The sequence below is a fragment of the Anomaloglossus baeobatrachus genome, chromosome 11 (assembly GCF_048569485.1).
Source record: "Anomaloglossus baeobatrachus isolate aAnoBae1 chromosome 11, aAnoBae1.hap1, whole genome shotgun sequence".
Classification (NCBI taxonomy): domain Eukaryota; kingdom Metazoa; phylum Chordata; class Amphibia; order Anura; family Aromobatidae; genus Anomaloglossus; species Anomaloglossus baeobatrachus.
In genome coordinates, this window is record NC_134363.1 from 171103803 (window position 1) to 171127128 (window position 23326).

Genomic DNA, 23326 nt, shown 5'->3' on the forward strand with positions numbered 1-23326 from the left:
TCTGGCCTTTATGGAAGAGTGTCAAGAAGAAAGCCATTTCTCAAAGATATCCATAAAAAGTGTCATTTAAAGTTTGCCACAAGCCACCTGGGAGACACAGCAACCATGTGGAAGAAGGTGATCTGGTCAGATGAAACCAAAATCCAACTATTTGGGCACAATGCTAAATGATATGTTTGGTGTAAAAGCAACACAGCTTATCCCCCTGAACACACCATCCCCACTGTCAAACATAGTGGTGGCAGCATCATGGTTTGGGCCTGCCTTTCTTCAGCAGGGACAGGGAAGATGGTTAAAATTGATGGGAAGATGGATGGAGCCAAATACAGGACCATTCTTGACGAAAACCTGTTGGAGTCTGCAAAAGACCTGTGATTGGGACGGAGATTTGTCTTCCAACAAGACAATGATCCCAAACATAAAGCAAAATCTACAATGGAATGGTTCACAAATAAACGTATCCAGGTGTTATAGAATGGTCAAGTCACAGTCCAGACCTGAACCCAATCGTGAATCTGTGGAAAGAGCTGAAAACTGCTGTTCACAAACGCCTCCATCCAACCTCACTCAGCTCCAGCTGTTTACAAAGGAAGAATGGGCGAGAATTTCAGCCTCTCCATGTGCAAAAAATGATAGACACATACCCCAAGCAACTGCAGCTGTAATCGCAGCAAAAGGGGGCGCTACAAAGTATTACCTTAAAGGGGATGAATAACATTGCACGCCCCAATTTTCAGTTATTTATTTTTTAAAAAAGTTTAAAATAAGCAATAAATTTTGTTCAACTTCACAATTGTGTCCACTTGTTGTTGATTCTTCATCATAAAAAAGAGAATTTTGTTTACTTACCGTAAATTCTTTTTCTTATAGTTCCGTCATGGGAGACCCAGACCATGGGTGTATAGCTACTGCCTCCGGAGGACACACAAAGTTACTACACTCAAAAAGTGTAGCTCCTCCCTCCCAGTATATACACCCCCTGCTAGCCAGATCTAGCCAGTTTAGTGCAAAAGCTGAAGGAGGACATCCACCCACAAGAAGAGACAGAGTAAAAACCGGAAGAACCGGAACCTCTGTCTACAACATAACAGCCGGTGAAGACACCGGAACAAGAAACCTGCCAACAGGCAATAGGGAGGGTGCTGGGTCTCCCATGACGGAACTATAAGAAAAAGAATTTACGGTAAGTAAACAAAATTCTCTTTTTCTTTATCGTTCCTATGGGAGACCCAGACCATGGGACGTTCCAAAGCAGTCCATGGGTGGGAATAAACAGACAACTGAGAAGCATGCAAAACCTAACTTCACAAATGGGCGACAGACGCCTGAAAGATGCGTCTGCCTAAGCCCGCGTCTGCCAAAGCATAAGCATGCCTTGGATAGAGCTTCGAAAAAAGTGTGCAGACTAATTCGAGCTGCAGTCTGACAGACCTACTGAGCCGTAGCCTGGAGCCTGAAAGCCCAAAAGGCACCGACAGGTCTGATCAAATGTGCTCTGATCCCCGGCGGGGAAGGCACTTGAGTACACTTGTTGGGCCTCGGAAATGGCCGACCTAAGCCAATGAACCAGGGTCGGCTTAGATGCCGAGAGACCGCTATGCTGACTAGCGGTCAGCACCAGAGAGAGGTGCACTGCCTAATAACGGCGGTGCAAGACACATAGATCCGGAGCGCCCGCACCAGATCCAGGATATGCAACGCTTTCTCAAGCGATGAACAGGAGCCGGACAAAAGGAAGGCAGGAAAATTGCCCCGGATAAGGTGGAAGCAGTAACCACCTCAGGGAAAAAAGTCCGGAGTCGGACGGAGACCACCTTGTCTTGATGCAAAAGGCCAAGAAGGGGGTGACTCCGAGAGAGTACAGCCAGAACTCTCTGGCGGGAAATTATAGCCACTAGAAGACTACTTTCTGTGAAAGATGAAACAAAGAAACCTCCCTAAGAGGCGCAAAGGGGGGTTTCCGGGAACCGAGAGGACCGGATTAAGGTCCCAGGGCTCCATAGGCCGCAGGAAAGGCGGAATAATGTGAGATGCGCCCTAAAAGGAGCGCACCGGAGCCAGCCGGACGATACGCCGCTGGCACATACTGACAGAGCCGAGACCTGTCCCTTAATGAGGGATAGTCCTAGCTGTAAACCGGACTGTGAAAGAGACAGGAGGGTCGGCGAAGCTAAAAAGGTCAAAGGACACTTTGAAGCTCGAGTCATAGCGGAGATGACTTCAGGAAGGATACCAGAAGTCGCCAAGATCCAGGACTCAAGAGCTACGCCGTCAATCTGAGAATCCAGAATTCTGACGGAAAAAACGGACCCTTTTGAGAAAAGGTCTGAACGGTCCGGAAGATGCCATGGCAACCCAACGGACAGAAGGAGCAGGTCAGGGTACCAAGCCTGCCTGGGTCAGTCTGGAGAATGAGAATGACCCGACGGCCCCCTTAACTGATCTTGCGCAGGACTCTGGGCAAGAGGTAGAGACGAAGCTGGGATCAAACATGAACCAGTGTGCCTACCGCAAAACCTGAGGATTGTGGACCACGGTTGGACAGCTGAAATAGTCTGCCTCGCAGTTTTCACATCTAGAATGTGGGCTGCGGATATGGTGGACTAGGAGTCCCTTGTCCACTGAAGAATGATGAGCCGCCAAGATTGCCAGACGGCTGAATGTCCCGCCCTGGAAGTTGATGTAGGAAAACGCTGTCACGTTTTCCGACTGGACTCGAATGTGCCTAGCCGCCAACAGATGGTGAAGGCTGAGAGAGCTAGAAATACAGCTCTGATTTCCAGCACATTGAACCAGAGGGCTGATTCGGACAGAGTCCAAGCGCCCTGCGCTCCACGGTGGAGATATACTGCTCCCAAGGCGGAAAGACCAGCACCCTGGTGAGGATCACCCGGGACGGGGCCAGGAAGGAGCATCCCTGAGACAGAGTGGCCGAAACCACCACTGCAACGAGCCCCTGGTCAGTGGCGAAGCCACCACTCCGAGAAGGAGGGAGGTCGCGTGTACAGCGGAAACCCTCCAGTCTCAGAGGACGCAGGAGAAACTGGGCAAGGAATCGCTTCCATTGACGCCACCGTCTGACCAGCACCTTATTTGGTGTCTGATAGAACGACGTCGACCGCCAGCGGAGGGACTACTGATCGACTAAGAGCAGCTTCACAAGGGCCGACAGAGTCTCGAATTGCGTCCCTGAAAACCTCTGGTGCGAAGTCAGAGTGGACCTGGACAGAATGACAAGCCACCCGAATAGATTAGAGTGGCGAGAGTAAGCGAAGTACTCTACTAAGAGTCTGCACTGGATGAAACCCCGAGAAGAAAACCGTCCAGGGCAAACGATCACTGCCAATCCCTAGGGGAGCAGGACCCTAATCACAGCAGCCCCAAGGAGAATACTCGAGGGGCCGTGGCTAACCCCAAGGGAAGAGCCACGAATTAGACCACTCCGATGGCAAAACGTAGTCAACGCTGGTGTGAAACTGTGATTAACCCTTGCCGAAAGGCATCCCTGATGCCGATGGCTGCTAGGGAATCTCCTTGGGTTCTTGATTGATCCGGTGAAAAACACACGGAACAAGACCGAGACTCCATGTGAAAACGCCACACCTGACCATGCTTGAAAAGCTAAAGATCCAGGTCGGAAGGCACCGCCCTCTTCGGGGACTAGAATAGATTTAAGCAAAAATCTCAGAACCGTTCCCAGTCGGGAACCGGAACAATTACTCCGTTGGCCTGCAAGAAATGCCACGGCCTGTGAGAAGGCGGCGGCCTTGGAGCCGGGAGGAGTTGACAGAAAAAATCTGTTTGGCGGGTGGACAGAATTCCATCCTGTAGCCATGGGAGATATAAACTCGCCCCCACTGAACGGAGACGTGGTAGAACCATACGTCGCCAAGTGGAGAGAGCCTGCCACCGACCAAGGAGGTGGTTGGCGTGGCCAGATAGCTCGGAGGAAGCTGACTCCGTGGTAGCATCTCCTGCGGTCTTCTGAAGACGCAGCTTCAAGCCATTCGGTTCTATGAACTAAGGCCGAGCTAGAGGACGATCAGAAGGAGGAACGGAAACCACCGAAACCTCAACTGATTCCTGCCCTGGTTTAGGTTTGTGGCAAGGAAGAACTCTCGTCGCCGAGAGCTTCCTAAATTTCATCTAGTTGGTTCCGAAGAGACTGGTCCCTTAGAGGGGAACCCAGCAAGGAACCTCTATAGAGGCATCTGCCTTCCATTGCCGAAGCCACACATGCGGATAGCGAGGAAAGTAGCCAAAACCACCGCTGTGCGGTGTCCAGCATGGCAGACTTGGCAGAGGATGGAAAGACTGAAGTCTGGAAGTTCAGGCAACCGTCTTGGGCATAGAGTCCCTGTGAGGGGATGCATCTCCTCTGAGGAGCCATCAGCCACTGACATAACGGTCCGGGCTGAGCCACCTGAGGTGAATGAGCCCACCTCTTGACCACCATTGGTGGACGGGGGAAACCCAGTCCTCAGAATCACGCTTCATGGGAAGCGACTGTCAGAGCGGACCCTGGGCTGGTCACAGGGGCCTGAAAACTGGAGTGGTTAAGGAACACACGTTGTGTTCACCTAGATAAGGTAACTCCGGCGGATTGAGGTCCAGTACAAAATTAATGTACCGTGGGATCCTTATAGAGGTGCCGTCAGCCACTGATACAACTATCCGGGCTGAAAGTCTGGACACCGGAGTGGCCACGCTTGGCGAATGAGTACACTCCTTGACCACCTCTGATGGGAGGGGGAGACAGGCAGCAGAACCCCGCTGTGGGATCTGCAGGACAGGCTGCGGGCTTGGACGCAGCGGGCTGAAAACTGGAGTGGTTAAGGAACACACTCCTCGTCTTGTTAAAGGTATACTGATGCCTTTTTGCCAGCGGGGAATACTCCCCTGATACAGGCGGATGGAGGTCCAATACAAGTATAATGGACGCAATCTAATCATTCGCATCCCCGTCATCTACGGACGGATCAAAGTACGTAAAGCAGCGTCCGAGCCCCTGATAGAGACATCCTCCTCGTCCAGTGAGTCAGCTCGTATCGGAGCTGCGGGACGGAGAGGACAGGGGACCCTGCGTCTCCCTGTAGGGAGGACGGGGTCTGTGAGCTTTGCTGAGCCAGCAGAAAACGCCCTGAGAAGGGGGTTGCATGCTCAGCGGATGCCGGGACAGCCGACCCCTGGGAAAAGAGATTCCCCCAGGGGTCAGCCACCGAACCCGGAGCAGCTGGAGGGACCATGCATGAGCCTCCAAGCTGAGGGGCCACAGCGGTTATGAGCTCGGTACAGCCGTACGAGACTACCAGCAGTGGATAATAAAAAACAGCCTGCAGCCTCGCTCTGTGAGACCTGCTGCAGAGGTGGGGGGCTCTGTCTAGAATGTCTAGAATACCCAAGACAGGGGTTCAGCCTGGGGAGACTCCAGGCTGAGGCACCACCACCTAAGAACCATTACAGTATGGGTCTGTGCCGGTTCAGGCAATATGAGCCTACATGCAGAACATGTAGTGTACAGCCTTGGAGCTTTGCTCCTAGTGAGATATGCTGCTGAGGAGGAGGTTCTATATAAAGAATTAACTCCTTCACAATGCCCTGATAGTATATAACAGTGCACAACCAGAGGTTGTGACTTGTCAGGCCGCTATTGTGAGTGCCCCCCCAGGTTCCAAGCCTGGACCCCCAGCCAGATATTCACTCCCTCTGCACTGCAGAGCAGCCAGCGCCGATCAGCGTACTAAGAACGCTGAGAAAATGGCGCTAGAGTGAGGGGGGAGGGCGGGGGTTAACCCAGGAGCGGGAATCGGAGGGCTAAGAAATGTACAGGGGAGGGAATCATCTCCTCAACAAGGAGTGTCCTCCCCTGTGCAGAGCGGCGGTTGGGCGGCGCTGCAGCGTCCCCCTGCATGACTGACATGCAGGGGAACGAGACGAAACTAGGCCGCGGCTGAAGCCGGGGCCTAGAGTTAAACATGCGGCCGAAAATCAGGCATCATCGGCGCGGTACACAGAAAAAAACAGTGGAACCGGCCGGAAACACAGTAAAAGCAGCATTATCAAAGTCAAACACTGTCCCCCTAATAAAGTGCCCCACATTGCAGAAGGACCCTCTGAATAACGTCTCAATACTTAGCTTTGAGACGCAGGGTCCAGTCCCTGGGTGGGGTGGGGGTCCAGTGCTCCGTCCAGCAGGGTCCTGCCAAAGGGCTGCGGATGGAGGCCGGTCTCCTGCAAAGCAGTGAGAACCGTGTTGGCTCCCACTTCAAGCCAGAGCCCCTAAGGGATGGTGAAGGAGCGCGGCATGAAGGGCTCTTGCCCTGAATCAACCTTAACAGCACCGCCGCCAGGGGGGTGTGAAGGGACATGCCGGGGGTCCAGTGGACCCGCTTTTCTTCCAAATCTGTAGAAAAAATGAAAATCAAAAAAGGATGCATGTGTGTGTGTGATCCTCCAGACACAAAGCATGAAACTGGCTAGGACTGGCTAGCAGGGGGTGTATATACTGGGAGGGAGGAGCTACACGTTTTGAGTGTAGTAACTTTGTGTGTCCTCCGGAGGCAGTAGCTATACACCCATGGTCTGGGTCTCCCATAGGAACGATAAAGAAATTATTTTTTTTTATCTTTATGTTTGAAGCCTGAAATGTGGGAAAAGGTTGAAAAATTCAAAGGGGCCGAATACTTTCGCAAGGCACTATATATATATATCATACTCACTGGCCGTCTTCTTTCAGAAGACTGACAGTTTAGATGACCACTCCGCGCTGCAATTTTGGGTGGTTGCCGTAAAGAGGTTTTGCAATACTCCCTTATGGAATACCGGATGATACTTACACAACTTCTACGACTACTAAACAGATCAGATACTGCTAAAGGTCTAGCCCAGAAGCCACACACTGGGGGAAGGGGGACATTTCTTACATCCTGTGCATCGGGTTCCAGAATTCGATCCCCGGTACTGGAGCCCAGCTCTCCAGCTAAGGAGGCGGCAGAGGTTTCTTCCTTAGCGTCCTTCTCAGAGGAGTTTGGTGAGGGCTTTTCAGCTGGAGACATCCTGTGCTCCTCCCGTATATCTGACCCTCCGTGAGGTTCAGGCTCTGCATTGACCACACTGGTGTCCCGGCCTCCTGGTGATGACTGGGAAGAAGGATGCCCAATCGGACTCTCCTTTAATTCCGTCTAGAAAGAGCATTAGTGGGAACATCAATGTGCAATGGTAGCAAATGTCCAAGGAGGAGGAGCCACAACTGCACAGAACTAAGTCTACAAGCAAACCAGAGGGAAACATGCGTCGTCAGCAAGACGTGGACAATCCACCAACTGGGGCACCATGAGCTTTACCTCCTGCAGGACGGATTATGTAGCATACTATCTGATGTGTTCATGAATGGTATTCTAAGTTGGAGAAACCATTGTTTAAATGCTTTAGAGAAGATGTACACTCTAAGACTAATTTAAAGGGATTGTCCTATACTGGAAAACCCCACCTTCATCAATGCAGTGCCCCATAGAAAATAATAAGACGGTATACTCACCATTCCAGCCATGGTGGAAATGCTGTGCCAGGTGAGTGACGTGACTTGTTGTGTCACATGACCGCTGTCGCTGATCGGCTGCAGCTCATCAATAGTCAATCAGAGCGATAATGGCTGTAATTGCTCAATATCCGCGGATTGGTTGCATTGCGCACGTCGCATAATTTCACGCGAGTGGCTGAGAGACTCTGTGCCAATATTGCGGGAACGGTGCTGGTGCGTGAGAGGAGTAAAAGCTTTTCTTATTTTTCTCGGGGGACTCCAGTATTTAAGAAGAGCTTGTCCAAGTAGGGAACAACCCCTTTAACACATGAATGAAAGCCATACAGGCGACTGTAAGCTTTACACACACACTTAGGCTATGTGCGCACGTTGCGTACTAGCCTGCAGAAATTTCTGCAGCGATCTGAAGAGCACATGTGCGCTTTAGATCGCTGCAGAAATGTCCGTAGTGAGCGCCGATTCCATGCGCTCTGCCTGCAGCTCCTGCCATAGACAGAGCAGGAGCTGCCGGCAAAGCGCAGGAAAGAAGTGACATGTCACTTCTTTTTGCGCAGCGCTTCGGCAGTAGCCGAAGCGCTGCGCTCTGAGACGCCACGTGGGCACGGCCCCTGCACAATCTCCATAGACTGTGCAGGGGACGCAGGACGCATGCAGTTACGCTGCGCTGCAAAGCGCAGCGTAACTGCATGAATTTACGCAACGTGCGCACATAGCCTTAGTGTTAAATTGCTATCCACAAAAGGAGACAGACATAAGACATGGCCCAAAGAACGCTGAGCCCCTGAAGAAGCATTCAGATACGCGAAACGGATGTAGGCTTGTTTATCCACATTCCCTTACTGCCTGCATATAAAGCCTGAGGAAAGCAACATCGAAAAGTGTTGTGGATTTTTTTTTCACGTCACTCACATGATTAGACTCCCTTTATAGTAGTTATCCCCTGGAATAGTCAGTTTTATTGCGGGACGATTAATCCCTTTCCTGCTTACGGTCTCTTTGTATTGATAAGGCCAGGGTCTATACGGCAACTTTGGCTTAGAAACATGTCAAATGGTCAGAGATTGCTAAATCTTCATGCTGTATGGAAATAAATGTAGTCGCACTGCAACCGATAAGATGCGGCATCCGCAATACGCAAGGAATCCGTGCAATTATGGCACCTTGCGGGGCGAAACCCAAGCCATATTTGTTGCGCTTTTGGTGCGTTTTAGAAATGGGATGCCGTAACCTGTGTTTGTATTGTGTGTATTGTGGCCGAAGCCCCAGCTTAAAGAAGTTTTCCGGATTGTAGATAAATTTCTACAGTGACTATGTGACTGCAGATTGACCAATAATGACAGTGTGTATTGAGCACACTGTCAAGACTCCCTTGTATTTCCAATGTGAGTGGGCGGTCACGAGATTCCGAGTATGACATTTGCCTATTTGTGGTCACGTGCTGACTACTCTCATCTGCTTCTTTCAACAGAATTGAGACCATTATGCAAATCACAAACGTATCGTCATGTGACCGCCCACTTGTGCTGGGAATACTGGGGAAACATGACAGTGTTAGTGTTACACACTGTCATTATTCAACAATCTGCAGAAGAAATTTGTCTGCAGATCGGAAAGCCTTTTTGTCTACTAAAGCTAATTAACACAAACGAGAATACATCTAGTGGAAGAGAAGAAAAGGCTGCACTCCGGGAAGACTACAGGAGAGTGAGGGGGGATCACACACATGCAGGGTGTCCATGACATCACTGCGGCGTGATGTCATATGCCCAGGGCACCTCTCTTTGGCTCTCCTCTTCATCCTCGGATTTCCCAAGGTTCTGCAGCTCTGGCTCGGAGCCCTCGTCCGTACCGCTGGCTGCAATGGACTCATCTCTCCGCTCACTCTCCTGGATGACACACACAAATGGATCTTCCACTTCCAATGTGACCCGTCCATGGCTTCCCAGGCTCGTAGTGTAAGTGTGCACTAGAACTGCTTACCTCATACTCAAAGCCCAGAGACCCAATGTCCATGTGCAGGTTCTTGAGCAGACGAGCTGACCCCCGTGGACTCTGCAAGAAGTCACAAGTCACTAATGTGATAGGAAACCAATAACTGGCAAAAAATGACCAGAGGGGTTCTGTCTGATCAGGTTTTATGCATGAATGGGAAATCACAGGATCCTTTCAAACTTTGTCCTTAAAGGGGTTGTCCACTTTTGTCTATATTGTAACAGATGTGTCAGGAACATGATGTTGTGGCATTATGAATACATAAGTGGCATCTGATGGAGGCGCATGTGACCGGAAATGTCCCAACTGAACAACACTGCACATAGAAAGCTGTTTTTTTCAATTGGAAGAAGGGAATTTTGTTACTTACCGTAAATTCCTTTTCTTCTAGCTCCTATTGGGAGACCCAGACGATTGGTGTATAGCTACTGCCTCCGGAGGCCACACAAAGCATTACACTAAAAAGTGTAAGGCCCCTCCCCTTCTGGCTATACACCCCCAGTGGGATCACGGGCTCACCAGTTTTAGTGCAAAAGCAAGAAGGAGGAAAGCCAATAACTTGGTTAAACAAATTCACTCCGAGTAACATCGGAGAACTGAAAAACCGTTCAACATGAACAACATGTGTACCCGAAAAAACCCAAAAATCCCGAAGGACAACAGGGCGGGTGCTGGGTCTCCCAATAGGAGCTAGAAGAAAAGGAATTTACGGTAAGTAACAAAATTCCCTTCTTCTTCGGCGCTCCATTGGGAGACCCAGACGATTGGGACGTCCAAAAGCTGTCCCTGGGTGGGTAAAGAAATACCTTATGTTAGAGCTGCGAAGACAGCCCTCCCCTACGGGGAGGCAACTGCCGCCTGCAGGACTCTTCTACCTAGGCTGGCGTCCGCCGAAGCATAGGTATGCACCTGATAATGTTTGGTGAAAGTGTGCAGACTCGACCAGGTAGCTGCCTGGCACACCTGTTGAGCCGTAGCCTGGTGTCGTAATGCCCAGGACGCACCCACGGCTCTGGTAGAATGGGCCTTCAGCCCTGATGGAACCGGAAGCCCAGCAGAACGGTAGGCTTCAAGAATTGGTTCTTTGATCCATCGAGCCAGGGTGGCTTTGGAAGCCTGCGACCCTTTGCGCTTACCAGCGACAAGGACAAAGAGTGCATCGGCGCGGCGCAGGGGCGCCGTGCGGGAAATGTAGATTCTGAGTGCTCTCACCAGATCTAACAAATGTAAATCCTTCTCATACCGATGAACTGCATGAGGACAAAAAGAAGGCAAAGAGATATCCTGATTAAGATGAAAAGAGGATACCACCTTCGGGAGAAACTCCTGAATGGGGCGCAGCACTACCTTGTCCTGGTGGAAGACCAGGAAAGGAGCCTTGGATGACAGCGCTGCTAGCTCAGACACTCTCCGAAGAGATGTGATCGCTACCAGAAAAGCCACTTTCTGTGATAGTCTAGAAAGTGAAACCTCCCTCAGAGGCTCGAAGGGCGGCTTCTGGAGGGCAACTAGTACCCTATTCAGATCCCATGGATCTAACGGCCGCTTGTACGGGGGTACAATATGACAAACCCCCTGCAGGAACGTGCGCACCTTAGGAAGTCGTGCTAGACGCTTTTGAAAAAAGACGGATAGCGCCGAGACTTGCCCTTTAAGGGAGCCGAGCGACAAACCTTTTTCTAACCCAGATTGCAGGAAAGAAAGAAAGGTAGGCAATGCAAAAGGCCAGGGAGACACTCCCTGAGCAGAGCACCAGGATAAGAATATCCTCCACGTTCTGTGGTAGATCTTAGCGGACGTGGGCTTCCTAGCCTGTCTCATGGTGGCAACGACCCCTTGGGATAATCCTGAAGACCCTAGGATCCAGGACTCAATGGCCACACAGTCAGGTTCAGGGCCGCAGAATTCCGATGGAAAAACGGCCCTTGGGACAGTAAGTCTGGTCGGTCTGGTAGTGCCGACGGTTGGCCGACCGTGAGATGCCACAGATCCGGATACCACGCCCTCCTTGGCCAGTCTGGGGCGACGAGTATGACGCGGCTGCAGTCGGATCTGATCTTGCGTAGCACCCTGGGCAAGAGTGCCAGAGGTGGAAACACATAAGGGAGCCGGAACTGCGACCAATCTTGCACTAAGGCGTCTGCCGCCAGAGCTCTGTGATCGCGAGACCGTGCTATGAAGGTTGGGACCTTGTTGTTGTGCCTGGACGCCATTAGGTCGACGTCCGGCCTTCCCCAGCGGCTACAGATTTCCTGAAACACGTCCGGGTGAAGGGACCATTCCCCTGCGTCCATGCCCTGGCGGCTGAGGAAGTCTGCTTCCCAGTTTTCTACGCCGGGGATGTGAACTGCGGATACGGTGGAGGCCGTGGCTTCCACCCACATCAGAATCCGCCGGACTTCCTGGAAGGCTTGCCGACTGCGTGTCCCTCCTTGGTGATTGATGTATGCCACCGCTGTGGAGTTGTCCGACTGAATTCGGATCTGCTTTCCTTCCAGCCACTGCTGGAAGGCTAGTAGGGCAAGATACACTGCTCTGATTTCCAGAACATGGATCTGAAGGGTGGACTCCTGCTGAGTCCACGTACCCTGAGCCCTGTGGTGGAGAAAAACTGCTCCCCACCCTGACAGACACGCGTCTGTCGTGACTACCGCCCAAGACGGTGGTAGGAAGGATCTTCCCTGTGATAATGAGGTGGGAAGAAGCCACCATTGCAGAGAGTCCTTCTGTGAAAGGGATACTTTCCTGTTCAGGGATGTTGACTTCCCGTCCCATTGGCGGAGAATGTCCCAATAAAGAGGACGCAGATGAAACTGCGCAAACGGAACCGCCTCCATTGCCGCCACCATCTTCCCGAGGAAGTGCATGAGGCGTCTTAAGGAGTGCGACTGACCTTGACGGAGAGTCTGCACCCCAGTCTGTAGTGACCGCTGCTTGTCCAGCGGAAGCTTCACTAGCGCTGAGAGGGTATGAAACTCCATGCCAAGATACGTTAGTGATTGGGTCGGTGACAGGTTTGACTTTGAGAAGTCGATGATCCACCCGAACGTCTGGAGAGTCTCCAGCGCAACATTCAGGCTGAGTTGGCATGCCTCTTGAGAGGGTGCCTTGACAAGTAGATCGTCCAAGTAAGGGATCACAGAGTGTCCCTGTGAGTGCAAGACTGCTACCACTGCCGCCATGACCTTGGTGAACACCCGTGGGGCTGTCGCCAGACCGAATGGCAGAGCTACGAACTGAAGATGGTCGTCTCCCATCACGAAACGTAGAAAACATTGGTGCTCTGTAGCAATCGGCACGTGGAGATAAGCATCTTTGATGTCTATTGATGCTAGGAAATATCCTTGAGACATTGAGGCAATGACGGAGCGGAGGGTTTCATCCGGAACCGCCTGGCCTCCACGTGCTTGTTGAGCAGTTTTAGGTCCAGAACGGAACGGAAAGAGCCATCCTTTTTTGGCACCACAACCAGATTGGAGGAAAACCGTGTCTTGTTCCTGAAGAGGAACAGGGATTACCACTCCTTCTGCCTGCAGAAGAGCATCGGCTCGGTGGGGAGGTGGGGACGTTCTGAAGAATCGAGTCGGAGGACGAGAACAGAACTCTGTCCTGTGCACGTGGGCACAATGTCCCTCACCCACCGGTCTGTGACCTGTGGCAGCTAAATGTCGCCAAAGGCGAGCGAGTCTGCCATCAACCGCGGATGCGGAGAGATGAGAGAGCTGAGAGTCATGAGGAGACCGCCTTGGTAGCGGTTCCTCCGGCTGCCTTCCTTGGGCGTGATTGAGCCCCCGGAAGCTGAGCCCCTCTGAGGCTTTTCAGCTCTTTTGGACGAGGACAATTGGGACCTGCCCGAGCTTGGGAAGGACCGAAACCTCGACTGTCCTTCCAGGACAGCATTAATAGGGTAAGTCGCAATGCAGACATTGCGAGGTTACGGACGCCCCTGCGGCACAAATGTACATATGCTCAAGACCAGCTGTGCAAGAACAGCTGAAAAGCTTAGGGTGCCCATACGGCTGTAAATGCCGGAGCAACCGACACGCCGATAGCCTCATAGACAGATTTCAACCAGAGTCCATCTGTCTGGCATCTTTAAGTGAAGTCCCATCTCCACTGCAACTATGGCTCTAGCCGCAAGCCTGGAGATTGGAGAATCCACCTTTGGACCCTGGGTCCCGCGCTTGACCACGTCAGGGGGAAAAGGATAACGTGTATCCTTAATACGTTTGGAGAAAACGCTTATCTGGTAAGCGTGGTGTTCCTGGACTGCTTCTCTGAAGTCAGCGTGGCCAGAAAAATACTCAATATACGTTTGAGCTACTGAAATGGGACTTCTCCTGCTGTGAAGCTGACTCCTCCGCTGGGGGAGCTGAGGGAGAAATATCCAACATACGATTGATGGACGCTATAGGATCATTCCTTATGGCGTCACCATCCGGTGTATCCGGATTGAGAGCGTTGTCAGGATCAAAGTCCTGATGAGCTACGTCTGCCTCATCATACAGAGAGCCTCCTGGGACCCCCCCCGGAGCACCGATTTTATTCCCAATGAGGGTGGCCAGGGAGCAATGATCCAGATTGCCCATGGCCTGTCCGGACTGCAAGTCTCTATCCCATTGCAACTCCATCCCTGTCCTTGGACAGGGTTGTCCTTTGGCCACGTCTAGTAGAGACCCCGGCTGACCAAGTGCTCCAGGGGAGCATTGCACACAATGGGGTTCAGTGCCGTGGAACAGTATCACATGCAGTAAAAACAGCATCGAAAGCCTGTGTTGCTTATATGCTGCTGCCGACTAGCCATCTAGGATATAGAGCCAAGAATGGCGACCGTACAATGTAATGTATAGCATACAAGCATAAAGTACAAATGAACACTGCAGCACATGCAATACAAGCAGCATAGAAAGCCTGTGCCTTGGCACCCCTGCTTTTCTGCTGCTGTAGACTAGCCATCTAGGGGAATATAGCCCAGAATATCGACCATACAGTGCAATGTATAGCATACAAGCATAAGTACAAATGAACACTGCAACCCCTGCAATACAAGCAGCATAGAAAAAACCTGTGCCTCAGCACCCTTGCTTTTCTGCTGCTGTAGTCTAGTCATTCTAGGCGAAAATAGCCCAGACTAGCGACCGTACAGTGCAGTGTATAGCATACAAGCATAAATACACATGAACACTTCAGTACATGCAATACAAGCAGCATAGAAAGCCTGTGCCTTAGCACCCCTGCTTTCCTGCTGCTGATGTGTCGCCATCTAAGAGGGCATATAGCCAAAAATAGCGACCTATGCAGTGTAAGCATAAAAATACAAATGGACAACTGCGGTATTTAGTGGGGTCAGCACTTCAGGTGCCGCTTACCGCCCGCCTATAAGCGGGTGTGTGGTCGCCCTAGTCCTGTGCCTGGTTGCCCAGAGTCCGATCTCTCAGCTCGGACTGCAGGAATGGCTGCCGGCGTCCTTCTCCAGCTCGTGTGAGTAGGGGCGGGCCGTAGGCGTGCCCCCAAGTCAGAGCGGGAAACCGGCGTCCCACAGTGTCCAGTGAGAGGGCTGGAGCATGTAAATAAGGCTCCAGCCCTCGGCGCTGCTGATTGTACAGCGTCTCTCCCCTACCCTGATTGACAGGGTGGGGGCGGGAACGAAGCGGAGCTAGGCCGCAAAAGCCGGGGACTGGATTTATAAGCGCCGCCGCCGTAAAAGCGCGGTCGGCGCTAAGTCCCCGGCGCACTACAAGTCCCAGCCGCGCCGCCGCTCCAGGAGCGTCCGGCGCGGTAGTTCCCCATACATAAAGTCACTCAGCTAGGCTGCAGTGACTGTAACCCTTTACTGTCCCCGGCGCACTAGCACACCCAGCAAGTCTGGAGTGTGCTGTGCCTGTGTGTACGGGGACACAGAGTACCTGAATGGTGCAGGGCCATGTCCCTGAACGGTACCCAGCTCCGTATCCAGCAGGTTCAATGGGTCTGTGGATGGAGCCCGGCCTCAGGGCTTTGGGGCCGGTAAGATCCCACTTCCTCAGAGCCCCTCAGGGGGATGTGGAAGGAAAACAGCATGTGGGCTCCGCCGCCGTACCAGCAATAGGTACCTCAACCTTACAAACCACAAGCGGGGTGAGAAGGGAGCATGCTGGGGGCCCTATATGGGCCCTCTTTTCTTCCATCCGATATAGTCAGCAGCTACTGCTGACTAAACAGTGGAGCTATGCGTGGATGTCTGACCTCCTTCGCACAAAGCAGAAAACTGGTGAGCCAGTGATCCCACTGGGGGTGTATAGCCAGAAGGGGAGGGGCCTTACACTTTTTAGTGTAATGCTTTGTGTGGCCTCCGGAGGCAGTAGCTATACACCCAATCGTCTGGGTCTCCCAATGGAGCGCCGAAGAAAAGGCTGATGAACAAGTCATGGTCCTCCAACAGTGGCCATTTAAAGGGGTTGTCCACTACTTTTACATTGATGGCCTATCCTTACAATAGGTCATCAATGTTTGATCGGCTGAGGTCCGACATCCGGCACCCCCGCCGATCAGCTGTTCTCAGTCCCGTCGGCGGCCAGAAATGCTCAGTTCTGGAGCTGCTCCGTCTTCTGATAGTGGCCGCGGTTGGGTACTGCATATCCGCCACCAATTCCGAGCAATAGGAGGCAGATGTGCATTACCTGTCCCCAGCCGCTATCAGAAGACGGAGCAGCTCCAGAACTGAGTATTTCCGGCCGCCTGCTGCCACTGCCAGGACCGAGAAAAGCTGATCAGCGGGTGTGTGGGATGTCAGACCTCAGCCGATAAAACATTGATGACCCATCCTAATGGGGACAGCCTCTTTAAAGCGCACCAATCACCAGGATTTTCCTATATAACCTAAAGCCAGTGCTATACTGGCACTATCAGGCTGATTGTATACATACAGTGCTATACTGGCTCTATCAGACTGATTCTATACATACAGTGCTATACTGGCACTATCAGACTGATTCTATACATACAGTGCTATACTGGCACTATCAAGCTGATTCTATACATACAGTGCTATACTGGCACTATCAAGCTGATTCTATACATACAGTGCTATACTGGCACTATCAGGCTGATTCTATACATACAGTGCTATACTGGCACTATCAGACTGATTCTATACATACAGTGCTATACTGGCACTATCAAGCTGATTCTATACATACAGTGCTATACTGGCACTATCAAGCTGATTCTATACATACAGTGCTATACTGGCACTATCAGGCTGATTCTATACATACAGTGCTATACTGGCACTATCAGGCTGATTCTATACATACAGTGCTATACTGGCACTATCAGGCTGATTCTATACATACAGTGCTATACTGGCACTATCAGGCTGATTCTACACATACAGTGCTATATTGGCATTATCAGGCTGATTCTATACATACAGTGCTATACTGGGACTATCAGGCTGATTCTATACATACAGTGCTATACTAGCACTATCAGGCTGATTCTATACATACAGTGCTATACTGGCACTATCAGGCTGATTCTATACATACAGTGCTATACTGGCACTATCAGGCTGATTCTATACATACAGTGATATACTGGCACTATCAGGCGGATTCTATACATACAGTGCTATACTGGCACTATCAGGCTGATTCTATACATACAGTGATATACTGGCACTATCAAGCTGATTCTATACATACAGTGCTATACTGGCACTATCAGGCGGATTCTATACATACAGTGCTATACTGGCACTATCAGGCTGATTCTATACATACAGTGCTATACTGGCACTATCAGGCTGATTCTATACATACAGTGCTATATTGGCACTATCAGGCTGATTCTATACATACAGTGCTATACTGGCACTATCAGGCTGATTGTATACATACAGTGCTATACTGGCACTATCAAGCTGATTCTATACATACAGTGCTATACTGGCACTATCAGGCTGATTCTATACATACAGTGCTATACTGGCACTATCAGGCTGATTCTATACATACAGTGCTATACTGGCATTATCAGGCTGATTCTATACATACAGTGCTATACTGGCACTATCAGGCTGATTCTATACATACAGTGCTATACTGGCACTATCAGGCTGATTCTATACATACAGTGCTATACTGGCACTATCAGGCTGATTCTATACATACAGTGCTATACTGGCACTATCACGCTGATTCTATACATACCTTTAGTGTTCAGCTCAGATGTTTAGGTTTTGAAATCCAAGAAAGTAAAGTTTATAAAACCGGCAGCTGCCTGAGTGACAGCAGCTGAGGATTAGATAATATCTGGGGGGAATTCATAGTTATCCCTTCCCCCTGTTAGAATTAGCATAAGTATTATACAATTGATTTAACTTTTCTCTAGCAGGACCTGTGTGAGGTCATACCCATGTGACCAGAAGGGGCGGGGCCTCAGCCAACAAAGCGGATATCAGGAAGCAACATTTTTCTGTTGGCTGAGGCCCCGCCCCTTCTGGTCACATGGGTATGACCTCACCCAGGTCCTGCTAGAGAAAAGTTAAATCAATTGTATAATACTTATGCTAATTCTAACAGGGGGAGGGGATAACTATGAATATATTATCTGATCCTTAGCTACTGTCACTCAAGAAGCTGATGAATTTATAAACTTTACTTTCTTGGATTTCAAAACCTAAACATCCGATCTGCCCACTACAGATATGTATAGAATCAGCGTGATAGTGCCCGTATAGCACTGGCTTTAGAATATATAGGAACATCCTGGTGATTGGTGCGCTTTAACAAAGCTGAGTTGCACGACCCGAGAGCGCCTACTACAAATTGTGCTGCACACGTTTGGTACAATGGTTGCAGCACCCCCCAGCATATATTGATATTGATGACCTATCCTAAGAATACTCCATAAATGTCTTTAATCGGCCATGTCTAGTACCTGATCTTCGCTATCCAGCTCCCCGTCCTCATCTTCCTCTTCCAGACCTGGCAATGTGAGGCTCACTCTCTCCTCCGGCTGCTTTATTGTCGAGCTCTTGATATATGTTGCATTTTTTGGTGGAAGAGCAGCAGAGATCTGATGAAAAAAATACGCATATGTACAAAAAAAATAAAACCTTCAAGTTCACCACAGCTGAAAAGGCTGAAGGGACTGGACCAACAATCCATAAGCTGCAATCAACTCTATGCAAAGAAGATGTATTGTACTGTGTGAAAAAAAAATGGGGGTCACACCAGATACTGACTGGATTTCTGACCGTCCCAGACCACCCCCATACTGTAAAACTGCACATTTTAGAGTGGCCTTTTATTGTGGCTAGCCTAAGGCACACCTGTGCAATAATAATGCTAGCTAGCCTGAGGCACACCTGTGCAATAATCACGCTGGCCAGCCGAAGGCACATTTGTGCAATAATCATACTGGCCAGCCTAAGGCACACCTATGTAATAATCATGCTGGCCAGCCTAAGGCACACCTGTGCAATAATCATACTGTCCAGCCTAAGGCACACCTATGTAATAATCATGCTGGCCAGCCTAAGGCACACCTGTGCAATAATCATGCTGGCCAGCCTAAGGCGCACCTGTGCAATAATCATGGTGGCCAGCCTAAGGTGAACCTGTGCAATAATCATGCTGGCCAGCCTAAGGCGCACCTGTGCAATACTCATGCTGGCCAGCCTAAGGCACACCTGTGCAATAATCATGCCGCCTAATATACATCCACCTCACAGATGGTGGCATATCTCCACATAGGAGAAGTGCTCACTAACACAGATTTACACAAATTTGTGAACAATATTTGAGAGAAAAAGGCCTTTTGTACATAGAAAAAGTCTTAGATCTTAGAGTTCAGCTCATGAAAAATGGAGCAAAAACAAAAGTAATGTGTTTATATGTTTGTTCAGGGTCCAATATGGATGCAATATTACTAGATCAGACGACAACAGATCAAGAAAGTAGCAGGAATCTGGTAAATGACCGTGATATGCATGAGAAGTGGCATTACTTACTCCAGAAGTGCCGCCCAACAGATTGTCGAATCCTCCGGAGCTTCCGGCACTGCTGCTCAGAGAGCCCCGCACAGCACCACCGCCTCCAGCAGACTCACCCACTGTACGTAAAGGGGCCAAACTGCCAAGAGGTCCCTGCACAGGTCCGAGAGGTGTCCCCAGAGACTACGGATAAAAAAGCACAAGTGTAACAGATACACATACAAATATTCTGCACAAACAACACAGAATATGCAAAACCACTGAGCTAAAGATAACGGTGGTCTCCTGAATCATTTCAGACAGCGCATCTGATAATGTGATAAACAGACATCCGCAAAACACGCTATTTATAAATGATGTCATCCTACCCCTGAAAAGTCACCCAAAGAGCCGGCCTCTAGGTCTCTCCCTTCATGTAACTGCTGCCCACTGGCTGTTGTCAAGTGTAATCCGTCCCTAGTAGCAGATGCATAGAGAAGAGGCTATGAGGTTTTAACCCTCCACAGGAAAGCAGGGCCGGGTCTCCGCCTCGCCGCAGGAAGCGGGGCCGGGTCTCCGCCTCGCCGCAGGAAGCGGGGCCGGGTCTCCGCCTCGCCGCAGGATGCGGGGCCGGGTCTCCGCCTCGCCGCAGGATGCGGGGCCGGGTCTCCGCCTCGCCGCAGGATGCGGGACTTTGCCTCGCAGCAGGAAGTGGGAGCAGGTCTCTGCCTCGCCGCAGGAAGCGAGGGCAGGTCTCCGCCTCGCAGCAAAAAACGGAGGCGGGTCTCCACCTTGCTGCAGGAAGCAGGGGAGGGTCTCCACCTGGCTGCAGGAAGCAGGGGAGGGTCTCCACCTGGCTGCAGGAAGCAGGGGAGGGTCTCCACCTGGCTGCAGGAAGCGGGGGTGTCCCCTCGCCACAGCAAGCAGGGGTGGGTCTCTGCCTTGCTGCAGGAAGCAGGGGCGGGTCTCTGCCTTGCTGCAGGAAGCAGGGGCGGGTCTCTGCCTTGCTGCAGGAAGCAGGGGCGGGTCTCTGCCTTGCAGCAGGAAGCAGGGGCGGGTCTCTGCCTTGCAGCAGGAAGCAGGGGCGGGTCTCTGCCTTGCTGCAGGAAGCAGGGGCGGGTCTCTGCCTTGCTGCAGGAAGCAGGGGCGGGTCTCTGCCTTGCTGCAGGAAGCAGGGGCGGGTCTCTGCCTTGCTGCAGGAAGCAGGGGCGGGTCTCTGCCTTGCTGCAGGAAGCAGGGGCGGGTCTCTGCCTTGCTGCAGGAAGCAGGGGCGGGTCTCTGCCTTGCTGCAGGAAGCAGGGGCGGGTCTCTGCCTTGCTGCAGGAAGCAGGGGCGGGTCTCTGCCTTGCTGCAGGAAGCAGGGGCGGGTCTCTGCCTTGCTGCAGGAAGCAGGGGCGGGTCTCTGCCTTGCTGCAGGAAGCAGGGGCGGGTCTCTGCCTTGCTGCAGGAAGCAGGGGCGGGTCTCTGCCTTGCTGCAGGAAGCAGGGGCGGGTCTCTGCCTTGCTGCAGGAAGCAGGGGCGGGTCTCTGCCTTGCTGCAGGAAGCAGGGGCGGGTCTCTGCCTTGCTGCAGGAAGCAGGGGCGGGTCTCTGCCTTGCTGCAGGAAGCAGGGGCGGGTCTCTGCCTTGCTGCAGGAAGCAGGGGCGGGTCTCTGCCTTGCTGCAGGAAGCAGGGGCGGGTCTCTGCCTTGCTGCAGGAAGCAGGGGCGGGTCTCTGCCTTGCTGCAGGAAGCAGGGGCGGGTCTCTGCCTTGCTGCAGGAAGCAGGGGCGGGTCTCTGCCTTGCTGCAGGAAGCAGGGGCGGGTCTCTGCCTTGCTGCAGGAAGCAGGGGCGGGTCTCTGCCTTGCTGCAGGAAGCAGGGGCGGGTCTCTGCCTTGCTGCAGGAAGCAGGGGCGGGTCTCTGCCTTGCTGCAGGAAGCAGGGGCGGGTCTCTGCCTTGCTGCAGGAAGCAGGGGCGGGTCTCTGCCTTGCTGCAGGAAGCAGGGGCGGGTCTCTGCCTTGCTGCAGGAAGCAGGGGCGGGTCTCTGCCTTGCTGCAGGAAGCAGGGGCGGGTCTCTGCCTTGCTGCAGGAAGCAGGGGCGGGTCTCTGCCTTGCTGCAGGAAGCAGGGGCGGGTCTCTGCCTTGCTGCAGGAAGCAGGGGCGGGTCTCTGCCTTGCTGCAGGAAGCAGGGGCGGGTCTCTGCCTTGCTGCAGGAAGCAGGGGCGGGTCTCTGCCTTGCTGCAGGAAAAAAAATTGTCTGGACATTCTAGTTGCCATATTTTACTTTTTGCAATAATTATTGGAGCACCGTTCACTATGACGTGCATGGAAGATGAGGGACGTGGGGCTCCATAAAAGAGAACATTCAAGTATTGCTATTTGAAACCAGCAAAAAATCGTCGGCTCATTTATCAGTTTAATACGTATCATTTTGTATTTTTATGATTAGAGGCAAGAACACTCGCACTGACAGGTATCCGTGCAAGTGACACAAAACGCAAATGTCTTTCTTTCTAATGGACAGCTTTCTGCACAGACGCATCTGACACACTGACAGCACGACGCTGCTTCCGGTGACGACCTATAATTTTGGGTTTACATTTATTAAAGCTTCCAGAGAAAAAGGGAAAGTGACATTCCCTGCTGTCAATCAAAAACCTGGGAACATACGTGCGTTCTTGCATCTGGCGGCACAATAGCTTCATGTCTACATTCCGGTACCGGAAGCAAATTCACTTGGATCATGTGCAGATTATCATTTGCAAAGGCTGAAATCTGCAATGGATTCCACAAAAAGAATCGGCATGGTGCAGATTTTAACTTTTCTGTTTAGTAATTTGCAGGGGAAATTTAAAAAAAAAATATATGAAAAAAAACTAATCTGCTTAGCTTTCCAGAGGAAACTCCGTAGAGAAAATCTGGACCAAATATACTCTGTGTGGTTTTTACAGTTGTTCCCGCGTGTTGTACAAAAACCCTAGCAAACTTTGCAGTGATAAAGACTGCTGCAGATTTCATTATAGGAAAGATGTGTTTGGGGTTTTTTTGCACAAAGGGTGAAATTTGTGGTAAAATCCGCAGCATAAATTGACATTTTGAGGGTATGAAATCAACAACACTGTCACGGGGTATATGGAGATAGGTCAGGGGCCCTTAAACTGGCCCTTAGACTTGCGAGCCTGTGCTGTCCCTTATCGCACAGGTAGGTTTGATGGTAACCAGTTCCGAGCCGCCAGCGTAACCCTAACTCCTGTCTGGGCACTGATCTTGCTCACCCTCTCCCCCACCCCCACCCTCAGGGCGGGCTGGGAAACTCATACATACAGCACTCAACACACACAGGAGAGACAGAATGTGTACTGGGGGGGGGGGGGGGGGGGTAAAGCAAAAGGGAAAGAAGAAACGCACAACAGAGAGACCACTCAGAAATGCTCACAGATCACCATAAACAAGAGAAACACAAACCGGGATCGCTGGAGCTAAAGCATAAGCTATAATCGGCACATAAAGGAATAAAGCTATGCTTCAAATAGGGAGGAGACAGCTCCACTTGGCAATAAGCAAACCTGAGTATTTAGGTCCCGCTCACCAGTCAGCAGGGATTAAATCCTGCAGAGCTGAAGACCAGTGAACCTAAACCAGCCGATGCCCGGCTCTATCTGAACAATCCAGAAGCGTCAGGTTGCGTGTCAAACCCTGTAGTGTGAACAGAGTCTGACACCACTGTGCCAGTAGGTGTGTCCAATGCTAAACATCGCATGACAAATAAATATTTTCCCCGCGTGTGATTGCGATTTCTTGTATGCAAAGCAGATATTCCGCAGGTGAAAATCACACAGAATAATCTACTGTATTATC

At 51.3% G+C, this 23326-nt stretch overlaps 1 protein-coding gene across 4 annotated transcripts in view; it reads right to left on the reverse strand.

The window, feature by feature from the left end:
- CEP164 (centrosomal protein 164) overlaps window positions 1-23326 on the reverse strand; it is a 164881-nt gene that overhangs the window by 126006 nt on the left and 15549 nt on the right. For all 4 annotated transcript variants that reach the window (XM_075328360.1, XM_075328356.1, XM_075328357.1 and 1 more), the window contains exons 5-7: window positions 19530-19694; window positions 18455-18592; window positions 9521-9592 (exon numbers count right to left, since the gene is read on the reverse strand). In XM_075328360.1, the coding sequence (XP_075184475.1) occupies window positions 9521-9592; window positions 18455-18592; window positions 19530-19694 (375 nt within the window). The remainder of the gene's footprint in view (window positions 1-9520; window positions 9593-18454; window positions 18593-19529; window positions 19695-23326) is intronic.